Source organism: Pempheris klunzingeri, chromosome 7 (genome assembly GCF_042242105.1).
Source record: "Pempheris klunzingeri isolate RE-2024b chromosome 7, fPemKlu1.hap1, whole genome shotgun sequence".
Lineage (NCBI taxonomy): Eukaryota > Metazoa > Chordata > Actinopteri > Acropomatiformes > Pempheridae > Pempheris > Pempheris klunzingeri.
In genome coordinates this window covers 18,748,206-18,760,418 of record NC_092018.1, presented here as the reverse complement: position 1 = coordinate 18,760,418, position 12,213 = coordinate 18,748,206, and the positions used below count along the sequence as shown (strand labels likewise).

Here is a 12,213-nt window from a genome sequence, read left to right as displayed (position 1 = left end):
ATTCTTTTTTTAACCGGCTGAGGTCAAAGTCTGCCTTCGTTTGTTTATCTGTAACTCAAACTGATGGAAAATGTCCAAACTCCACTTCACCAAAAGCACACAGTCAAACCTACATTACAAATGTTTGATTATGCAGGATTCGAAAAATGATTTCTAGATAATTTACGTGCACATTAGTCAGTTTTGAGTCTGATCAGCAGTCTTCAGGACATGATGTTTGCATAGAACATGAGAAACCTTGTTACTTATGTCTCTGTATACATGATTATGACAATATCCACATTTTTGATCATGCATGCGGGTGTGTCTTCATTTCTTGTCATCTCAGCCATTCATTTCTGAATCAAGAAGCACTAGTTGTTATTTAAATAGTGCCTGTACGACGTTGTAAAAATATTCCATTACGAACGAAATCACTATCAGCAAAATATACTTCAAGTATCAAAAGTTTAATGATCCCCGCCACCCCCCAGAGGTTTTAACCACTGATTATACAGTTTGGTTGTTTGGTCCACTAGCTGTCAAACAAGGGATCCCCTCCTCTCAAATGTGTGTTCAGTTTTTGGACTTCTCTGATGTAATATCGGATAATTTGACCTTTTTGGGTCTCAGACAATAGTGCATACAAACATGCTTGCTATGGTGAAACTTTGAGGTGCACAATACATTTATGTCAAACATGAAGACAAACTCAAATGACGCAAGCCGTTCACACATTTGGTTTATTTGTTATTTTTAAAAGATCAGAAATATTGCCAAATGCACATAAGCAGTGACAGTCATTCAGCAGCAGCACATGTGCATCCTGGGTGCAGCCACAGTCCAGCGTCCCCAGAGGCTCTGAGAGGCAGGACGCTCACACACACACACACACACACACACACACACACACACACACAGACGAGTCATTCAAGTCTCTCCCATCATCTCATAGTTTCAGTCAGTATCTTTTATGACACAAAAGTGCATTTATCAACATGATGCATTCAAACATTTTCCCGTACACATGATATATATATATGACCTACTCGGGCTGTCTGCACAAACCATACTCACACATACGTCTTATCGTTGCTGTAAACTACAGTAGGAAGAGCTTTCAGAGAGCATTCGGAGCCCCCTGCAGAGGAGACAGAGAACAGCTGCTGCAATATTACAAAACCTGTGTCCTAAACAGGGATTTCTACTTGAAAAACCAGATGTAAAATTTGATGTAGAGATGTTAAAGAGGACAGAAGCAGTTATCAAAACACTAACTGAGGACTCCATGAAACCAAAAAGAAGACACCGGGGGTGGGGTCTGTTTTTGGCACTGCTCACAGTAGCACCGAGACATTGCCTTAAAATGGCACAAGAGAAAGCAGAATATACACAGCAAAGCTGGGTTTCTCAGAGAAATCTTGACTATTCAATATGGACTTCAGATTAAGTTTGTGCTTACATTCCTCTGGGAAATCCAACCTGAACTTGTACGGCACTTTACAGGAATACATTGGCAAAATTTATCAGTTTTGTATCAAATCTCCCTAAAAATGTCCTTGTTTACATACAGTACAATATGGTAAATGACTTTACATTGCTCACTTACTGTTTTTCACCAGCTCCCAATGGTAACGTCTAACACAGCACAGGGCCATTATCTGGTGTGCACTTAACATGGCTGGTTGTGTGTATTACAGTGTGACCTGTGTGAGTGTTCACGTATGTGTTATGACACCGGGCTAAGGCACCGAAATGTCCCTCAGATAGCGAGCCAGGCTATTCAGTTCAGAGCAGCCACACAGCTCAGAAGGGAAAGCACCCATATTATGTGCAGATTGTGTTATCTAAGCTTACACTGCTGTTACAGTATGTGATTGTCATTCCCAGATTTTCCAATGCAGCAGAGATATGTTATTATCATTTGGAGTAATGCGGGACTTTAAGTGCGCTGTGGCATTGCACATGTAAGAACACAGCTGATTTTAGGGGAGACCGACGTTACTTAACAGTAAACGGCCTACAGACTTCAAGCACAATGCTTTATCAGACTGAGAGCACGAGAAAAGCTTTCATGAGAAGTTGTACTAAAACTGGGGTTTGCTCTTGACACACTGAAGCTGCTGGTACACTCAAGGTAAAAATGAAATTTTTAAACTTCCTTTGGAAAACAAAATCCTGGAAAAAATGTTTATTTAAAAAAATATCTTACGCTTCATCCTATCACAAAAAGACGAGGATCAGAGAGTTGGACAGCATATAAAACCACTGATAAATCCGTAAAAAACAGAGTTAAGAAAAGACGATCCGGTGAAAGCCACAATTGTGCTGAGCCCCTCCTCAGCACCACTCCATTGCTCAGGTGACAAAACAAACACAAATAATTACATCCCAATATTACCATTCATCTTGGAACTCTTCCATCATTCTCCCACTGCCTAGTCCCTATAAACAACAGTGTCTGCTTAATGCTGCGTGCATATTCACACAGGACATGGGGACTGGAAATGGGAAGGGAAACTACACTGAGGGTCAAAATATGAGAGATGAAGGAGTACTAAGGGTTGGTTTTCTGTTTTCTGTTTTCTGGGTTGGGGTCATTTAGTCTGGAGTGTGTAGTAGCGGAAGGGGGGGGGGGTCTTCTTATGACTGGGGGAGGTGTTGTCTGATAATCTCTCTAGACTGAGGCGGGATCCTGTCTGGAAAACGGACAGAAAACTCCACGATGAGGTCACCGCGCTGTGACGGGTTCTTGGGGAAAGGCAGGCCTTCCCCTCTGAGTCGCTTCACCGTCCCTGGCTTGATGATGTCGTGACAGGGGAGCGAGATAATACGGTTTTCCAGCGTGGGAATGCTAACTGTGCAGCCACACAATGCCTGCAGGAGAAGAGAGGGGATTGAAATGGTTAATATCTTTAGAAGGAATCAAATGCCAAATCTATGAGTTAATATTTCCATGAACTACAAACGTTAGTTAATCTTCCCTCAGTACGTCATCCTAACAAGTTAAACATACACATGTTTTCTGTGTGTATTCAGCGTGTGTGTATATGTGTGAGAAAGAAACAGACATAAAGTAGGCATTACTGGCAAATAGTTTTAGTATCGACTACAACACTGTGGGGTCTGTAGAACAGCATTTGGAAGAGGAAAACATGACTTGGCAGTGGAAAAGTTTTCCGGTCTTTGTGTCTGTGTGTGTGTGTGTGTGTGTGTGTGTAAGTAGAAGGGGTATGTGTGTGTCAGTGTTGGAGGGGCTACACATTGCACAGGAGACTAATTTTAGCAACAGTCTCATAGCCGCGGCTAACGAAGTGAGGCAGGAATCGGCTGAGCTCGTAAATAGTTGGAGGGCTTGTCAGATGGGCTGGCAGGACGAGGAGAGAGAACACACACAAACACCCACACACTAAGCTTCACCTCCTTATCACAAGGCCTGATGAATCCAGTCAGAGCGTAGAGAGCGCTAAACCAAACATGGAGACCTGTGGTTATCACGACTTCACAGGCTTTCCAGTGAGCATCACTCGCCAGATTTGCGCTGAGTAAAAAAAAAAACTATCTAAATCCACAACTCTGTGAATGAACTTCGTGATGAATAAAAACTTTTCTTACATAACGTATTCCTAAGCAACTGTTACAAAATGATTTACTACACTAAATAAGGTCAGCGGATAAATTCCATAAAGATCCGGAGAAAGGAAGATGGAGAGACATTCTGGCCGACCTATATTTCACTAGGACTGACAGGGTTTAGGGTCGAGAAAGTTAGACAAATAGAACGATAACCTGGAAACATATAAAATTACTATATAGTGGGGTGTTTTTGTCATCAAAGGGTTTGGGATACTGACCATTTGTGCCGTTTGACGACCCTGGTTTCTCGTTTGGCTTTGTGATATGTGATCCTTCCTTTTTTTTTTCTCAAAGATATTTTTATTGAATTTTTCCACAAATGTATGGTACAGATATAAAGTGATGACAGGAAGTTTGTCAAAAACATAGTCAACTCAAAGAAAGAAAGATAATCCTGTCTATGCACAGTAGGGAGATCCTTCCTTTTAATATCCTAATTTTCTGTTACTTCTCTGCTGTCCAAAAATGACCCCAAATGTATTTTCAAAAAGACAACAGCGATATAGTGTACCTACCTTGACTTTATCCAACACAGCTTTTAAATAATTGGGAGTAACAACATGCTTTACAATAACAATGCTAACATGCTAATGTTTAACAGGTATAAATCTACAGCCAACCGTCATAGTTCAGCATGTTAAGGTGTTACCATACAAGGTACAGCTGGTGCTGATGACGTCTTTAGTTTTAAAGGAAAAATTATGATTTTGGCCTGATGATGACGTAGATGAAAAGTCAGGGGATCAGCAAAGTTACTGCGATTCATCTTTAGGGGAACGTGAGAGTGAGTTAATTCTTGGCAATCAAAATAGTTATTTAGATATTTATGTAAAAATGGCAAATGTGAAACTCATCATGGAAATGGAAAAGCTGGAGTATCACATAAGTCACTAATGTGCCTGGGAACCACGAATATCTACTATTTTCTCTAGATGAAATAAATGAAAACTTTCACCTGCTGGTGGTGGATGAAAGGTCAGGGGATCACCAAAGTTGTTAGAATTCAACATCTTTGCAACGTGGATATTTGTGCAAAATTTCACAGCAACCTATCATTAGATATTTCGGTCTAGATCAAAGTTGTGGACCAATCAACCAAGTAACCAACCACCCAACCAACCGACATTGCCATCCCTAGTGGCATGCTGCTAGCATGGCTAAAAATCAGCAGTGAAATCATTATGAATTAAAAAACAGACTGTTAATTTTTAAATGCAGGTGTGTAATTATTGCCAGCAAAGAGGTTCAAGTTGGATAATGGCATGTATAAGAGTAAGAAAGGCACAAAGCAAACGTTAGCCGACCGTGATCTGATAAAACAATTCCGTGGGGACTATTAGAGCCTTCAAAAGAGTTCAATAAAAAATTTAAATCTCTTTTTACGAAGTAAAATATAGATTATAGAGTAAGCCAAGTCTATTGAATATGGCTGTCTCGCTCTAACCCAAATCACCTAATCTGAATTGGCCTCCCTAAGCAGTGGCCTTGGCCAAGGTCACTGTCTGAACAATCTCCCGTCTGAGTGCACTGCAGCTGGGACGCTCTTCCGCATCCCTCCCCCATCCACCTGGTGTTTGTTGGCTTATCTGGAACCGGACCAGGGACGTCTCCATGGCAACCGCCATGTTATCGCCGACGACCGCGAATGAACTGAGGCGGGTTTTGGGAACTGATGGGCAAACACATCAGGACTTACTCCTGCCCTATATCCAACGCCTTCGCCAGCTTCCACCCCTCCAGTACGAGGGGCGTGGTCCAAGGGCTCGCCTGCACGGGGCTGTAGCCAGCGACCTGCCTCCTGCGGTGCTGGAATTCTCTACTCCCCTTTTCCCATCCCCTGTTGCCATGTTGTTATTGTCATGTGATGTGCAAAAATATGTGCTGAGGTTTTTTTACCGGTCCCACACTGCACTCCACATGAGTACAGTCTGGTGTCGCATGTTTTTTTCTCCTCCCCTCTCTCTCCTCTTGTTTTCTCCCCCCACTTTCCCCACCACTGTAAAAATGGAATTTCCCCCCTTGGGGGATCAATAAAGGTGAATTGAATTGAATTGAATTGAATTGAATTGTAATTCATGCTGAGAATCTATCTTTAGCAATGTTTTAGATAAACGTATTGTAATGGACTGGGTTACATGTCAGTGCTCGGGTTACAGTATTAGGCTATCTACTCAAGGTAACGTTATTGATGTCAAAGTGTTAGTGGCTCAACTTTTCCTCCCAGTTTTTTCAAAAACATACCATCTCTTAACACCAATCATCGTGAGGCAATCAGCTCCTCATGATGCAATAGTGACTTGGCCCACATTGGCACATGTATAACTTCTAACACCCGGTCCATGTCATTACAAGGCCAATGTTGTATTAAGACTGCTGGGTGATTTTCTTGTCTCGTCTGGTTGGTTTTTTTTTAACAAACAGGGATGGACATGTGGCGAGAGGTTCAGTCAGGCAGAGCAGCTGCTTTGGACCACGGGCAGAGTTTTCCAGCCATGACATCAGCCACTACATACATTAGGAGGTGATTTATCCTGGTGATGGAGACTAGTGCTCATCCTCTTGTTATGAACAGTTCCATTCACTAATACAAGACTTACACACAGAGACAGGTTGCCATGACCCTTGACACACACCGCTCGCTGATCTGAGGACTCGGTGATTGCATAAGCCTCAGCTCAGACAACATAGCTCTAGAGACACAAACGCAGACGCTTCGATTGTGCTTTGTGAGAATGCTCTGAACGTCCTCACCATCCAAAGTGTCCTCATAAGTCTGTGGGCGGTCAACTCAGTCCATGCACTTAATACATGCTTGTCCTGAATCCTGGCTGTTATTGCTGCATTTAATTGAACTGACATGACTGAACCACAGTAGATGCACACACTGCCTTAACATCTTCTGTAATGTTGGATAAACAGTGTATTTGCCTTTCTAAATGATATCAGCAGTTGAGCTGTAAAGAGCTGTCCACTTTGCCTTTAGAGCCCAACAGTTACAGTTAGCACCTACATGTGTTTGGACGTGGGTTTTGCTGCTGATCTGAGTGCTATGGTGACAGGAGCTAGAATGCAATGCCACAGATGATACCAGTACACTGCAGAGGCATCATTAATGCCAGAAAGAGCAGCCCATGGGTCCAGATATGAGTTGATTTCGGGGAAATCAATGTGTCAAATTTTTCCTAACCTCTCTAACTGTTTCTGACTGCTGTCACAGCTAAGACTGTGCAGGGCTGGAAGTTGCTTCTAGCAGTGTCTCCCAGGAGTTTATAGTATGGACAAATGAGCTTGGCGGCACTGAATGCAGCTGCTCATCAGAGCATGCTTCAGGCAGTAAAAAAAAAAAAAAAAAAAAAGAGCAACCAAATAGCGGAGGAATCATACAGCTGTCGAAATATGACAACATAACCAAATCTGCTTAAGACACTTCCTTACATAAGTCTTAGCCTTACTCTTCGTTTTTGTACTCTTGTTTGCTAGGTTATGTTATCTAGTGGTGCATTGCATAACATTTGCCATATTATATGTGGCAGGTTGTTTGGCGTACAGCATGTAGCTGGTGCTTTGTTCTCACTGCAGCATCCCAACTTCAGGGAAACAGAGCAGAGTGGAGCAGTGGAATATGAGCTCTTATTTGCTTTGGATACTGAATCATCTGACCCACTTCCTTAATATTCCCCGGATACCCCCCACCCCCTCTAACCACATCTCCCCTTCTCTCCCCCACCCCGTCTTTAGCTGCATCAGACTTAAGTCTCTTATCTGGCTGCTTTAAGAGCAGAGGACTTAGCTGTGGGAGTTCTGCAGTCCGAACTTAATCATTGTGCAGGTTTGATCAAGTACCATCTCCTACTTAATGCGACTTAACAACCGCTAATGTGCTCCCATTAACCACGCTGCCTTCGTAGTTGTGCTCTGTGCAGGCATCCTCGTTTCACAGTGAATTACCTTTTTGGAGATTTATTAGACTCATTGCTGCTTTTAGCGGAAAACTGTTCAAAATTGGCTTGAGTGGAGCACAAACAACTCCCCTGACATCTCCAACTCTTTGAGAACACCTGCCATTAAGCTAGCCACGTGGGGTGCAGGCCAGTGAGTGGCAGCGCTATTAGAAACATTAAGGCTTGTGTAATTTGCAGATGGAGCAGAGCTGTGCTGGACCCGTTGCCCTCATAGGAGCGGCTAATTAAATATCCTGCCAGTCACAGTAATAGCAGCCTGGATTGTCACTGGTGTCACACTACAATCCATCTTTATCTGAGCGTGTCTGCAAATATGCTTGAAGATGCAAGACTGTGTGCGCATGCATGCATCTTTATGCCCGTGTGTGGCTTTGTGTGTCCCTGCTTGCATGTGTGTTTATGCATATTTATTCATACAGCAGTGTCGAACAAGTGAGGACGATGGCTCTGTGCCGGTCACGCAAGGACACCACATTCCTCCTCCTTCTCTAACACTACAGTGACATAGACGCTGCTGTTCACTGATCCTGCCTTACAGCAACACACTCACTCCTCAGTGTGTTTTATGTGACCACCCACCCAGGACAAAATCCTACCCATAAATCACACCTCTCCATCTCATCCGCTGTTTGCCCAGCTTTATAGCACGTTGAATCAACTGTGTTGTGCGCAATGAAAATAAAATTGCTTTGATTCGATTTGAAGGAAAAGTTTTGGATTTTCATCATTTCTGTTTGGGTGTTCATCCAAAACTTTGCGGCTTTGTGAATGCATTACATTTCTTCCTGGTTTGTGGGCATCAAACTCCCAACCTCAGCAGCATTGTCTACTCATCTACATGCAGATCATGACAAAGAGAGAGGACTCAATAAAGAAGATAGCAAGAGAGAAGAGAGAGAGGTTCGATGAAAAGGGACAGACGCACCTCTTTTAGACTGATCTTGCAGTTGAAAATTATATTGGAACCGTCTCTCTTGAAGTGGATGTGCCCTTTGTCTTTGAGCACAAAAGCTATGTCGGCAGGAATGTTCTCAGGGGTCTCGTCCCCCTCCCTTGGGAAAGTGATCTTGGTTCCTTCTTTCCAGCCCTTCTTGATGATAATGTTGAGGATCTTGTCCTCTGTCCTCATGCTCCGCCCATCTGGGTTCAGCCTGCGACGGGTGATCTTCATGCGCTTGGTGCAGCCGTGGAAGATCTCCTCCAGCGAGACCTTCAGCTCATGGACCACCGGAGGGTCCTGGTGCTTTCGCCCAGTCCCCAGGCGCTCTGATGGCACCCCCCTCCTCCTGCGGCCTTCCCCCGGGAAGCCATTGTTCATCCCTCCTGGAAAGCCAAACTGTCTCCCAAAATGCGCGAAGGGGTCATCTTCATCCATGTCCATGTCCTGCTCCGTGTCATGGTCATTGTGGAAGGAGAAACCGTTGGAGCGGCTGTGGCTGCGGTTGGAACCAAAAAACATGTCGAAGGGGTTGGAGCCGCCAAAGAAGGAGGCAAAGGTGGCATGGGGGTCTCCGTGGAAGGTGTAGTGGTGCGCTGAGCTGCCGGGAGCACCTGAAGAGCTGCTGCCTCCCGTCTTCAAGCCTGAGAGAGAAAGGAGAGGGAAGAATGTGAGGCAAATGTACACCCAGTCACCCACCAGCTGAAAAACACACATAACGTGAACTCGCACACCAGAAACAAGACCCCGTTCAAAAAAGATTGCGTGTGGGTAACAGCAGAGAGAAGAGTGGAGCCCACGTGGGCGGGAAAAATCCCACAGCATCACCGATCTTCCAACAGCGCTGGTGGTGGAGCAACTCATGAAATACCAGGTCACTCCAACCAACACACTCACACAAATACACACACCTTTTCAACAGAGACACACGCACGAAACACCCACAAATGCAAACTGCAGCAGTCGCTGCTATTCATATCTCAACCACGTAATGATCTTAAGCCATCTGTCTGTCAGCACGCACACACACAATTCTACACACACTACACTAGCAGCTGAGGTAGACCACAAGGTATTACAGCTGGTAAGTGTTGTTGACACTAAAGATAACAATAGACAGTCTCACACACACATAAACACAAACGTGAAAACATGGAGGAGACACACACTATTATTACTTCAGTGGCTGAAGCCCACCCAGGTCCTCCACTGTGATATTACATGCCGAGTCCTTTCCTGAGTTATTTCAATAACAACTTAATACATCATAACGCCCGTTTAATAAGGCCTCACTGACAGAGCTGCTCTGCCTGCTCTCTCTGACCACTTCCACAGAATGATCTTACACAGACACAAACAGACAGATGGGATCAAACCCAGACATGACACCACTTCCCCCACTCCTCACCTTCCTCTCCTAGCTGATCGTAGACGACCCTCTTCTTGGGGTCGCTGAGCACCTCATAGGCCTCTGCGATCTCCTTGAACTTCTCCTCAGCGTTGGCATCCTTGTTCTTGTCAGGGTGGAAGCGCAGCGCCATTCGCCGGTAGGCCTTCTTGATCTCCTCCTCGTTGGAGCCCTTGGGGATGCCCAGGGTCTTGTAGTAGTCCTTCCCCATAGCGGCACACACGCATACACTCTCTGGACCGGGACCCCCCCTCTTCAGCTCAGGTCGTGGTCAGTCACTGTTGAGATACAGATCTACTGTTAGGGTGTTACAATACTCCTCCCAGGCGGATGCTGACCGCAGCAACAGACTATATATGTCCTGGCTGAGGGGCAGAGTGCACTCAAGTGCTCTCCTTCAGGGCTGAAGTCTCTTTAGTGATGGTGAGAAATGGGAACAGGGAGTACTGGTTTTACTAACTGTTGCTATGGGGATGTGGCTGCTGTGCTGAGGTAGAGTCAGAGGAATCCCCCTCATCCGCTCCATCACAGGGTTTCTCCCTATGAGCTCAGCCCCGCAGGCACAGACAACACCTGGAAACATCTCCTTCAACTGCACTTATTTTGAAATGTCGTTATTTAGTGCCATATAGTTAGAATTGACCCGACTATTGGCTGATGCTGCTGGTGATCTGCCCCCACATCAGCTGGGCAGACACACAACCTGTCAGACAGCAGAAACCCCCTCACTGAGACACTGCGGTGCCTCTGAACAGGACGAAAAAGCATTTTATCTACAACATTAAGATGTGCTTCTGATACGCTGCTAGAAAACACAGAGATGGTTCGCAGTATACAGCCTAAAATCCTCATTTAAACCAATAATTCAAACCGTAATTTAGACCAACAATTGGGCTACAATGCACCCGAGATATTTTCCATATTTGCCCATACAAAGAAAATGAAATATTAGTAACAGGAAGCCAGCTCCACGCACGAGATCGGATTCAACGCAAATTAAAACGAAGACAAGGGAAAGGAACCGAGATGAAATAAAGAAAGAGCCTACCGGAATGCTCAGCAATTTATGAGGAAAATCAGATGAACATGGTCCGGAGCTCGTGTCGGTCTCTCCTCCCTTCAGCCCCTGTTATCTGCCTGCCTGCCGCCCCGGCACTGCTGGGTCCTTATAAATTGACGTCAGGACGCCGGGAGGATCACAGGCTCGGAAATAACCGGTGACCAAACACTGAGGTGCATCTGACGTTTCACTGGAAAACCTCAGACAACTGCCCGCACAGCCGGCCACAAACCCTCAGACACCCGTCAGCTGTTATTTTGACAGCACCGACAAAGGGGGTTTGGAGAGACAGCTAAACGCAAAAAGTTCACCATCTGATGCTTCTGTCAGCATGAATATTCAGTATTATTATTATTATTATTATTATTATTATTATAATAAAATAATCACACTCAACTAACTCATCTATTACCAGGCTGTGCTGAGGTAACAGACGACTCTGTTCCCTAATAATGGTGAGTAAACTGAGGTCTACTCCCTCATCCCTCGATCATGATCCTCCCTGGTAGGAAATCTGCACCAATTTAGGCATAAACAATACATTATATAAACAGATTTCCTTACCGAGTCTGCTGTCTTGTGTCCGATCCTGCGCCTGTTCGTGTCTAAAAAAAAAAAAAAAACACTCAGTTTGCAGTCTGGAGAGTAAAGCCAGCCCTCAACCAGCAGCCAGCAGGGCTCTTTGTTCAAGGTCCGTCCGAAAACACACTCTCAGACTGAGTTGGATTCAGGATGAAGTGTGACTGGAGAATTTGAATTAGACACATTGCTTTACTTCTTCCCCCCTTGCAAGATTCACCGGACTGGGCAGGCATGAGGCTGAGCGGGCAAACAGAGTCATATTAGGAGAGAGAGAGAGAGAAAGTGACAGAGAGGCAATCACCTGGTAAAAACTGTGTGTGTGTGTGTGTGTGTGTGTGTGAGCCTGAAGTCGTGCCTGGATTGAGTTGGTATAAACACCGCTGAGTCATGTGATGACTCCATATACACACACACACACACACACACACACACACACACACGCATTTTGATCTTCTATCTTTGCAAAGACTGAAGATTTATTCAGTCACATCCTCCTCTGCCAACCCTGATCCCTAAAATTAACCCTCTCCTTCACCCTAAACTTACACAGTCCTCCCCAAATAACCCAGCCTGCCCTTAACCCTGACCTTAGTTTCATGTCTTGACCTCAATACTTTGGCCTTATCCTCAATTTAAACTCCTTCAGTGA

At 44.7% G+C, this 12,213-nt stretch overlaps 1 protein-coding gene across 1 annotated transcript; it reads right to left on the bottom strand.

Annotated features, from left to right (window-relative positions):
* Nucleotides 1-708: 708 nt before the first annotated feature.
* On the bottom strand, nt 709-11,064 carry dnajb5 (DnaJ heat shock protein family (Hsp40) member B5). The gene is made up of 4 exons (XM_070834407.1): nt 10,971-11,064; nt 9,923-10,200; nt 8,503-9,158; nt 709-2,856 (listed from the first exon to the last, which is right to left on the bottom strand). Exons 2-4 carry the CDS (start codon nt 10,131-10,133, stop codon nt 2,623-2,625), a joined length of 1,101 nt encoding a protein of 366 aa, XP_070690508.1. The 5' UTR covers nt 10,134-10,200; nt 10,971-11,064; the 3' UTR covers nt 709-2,622.
* Nucleotides 11,065-12,213: the final 1,149 nt, after the last annotated feature.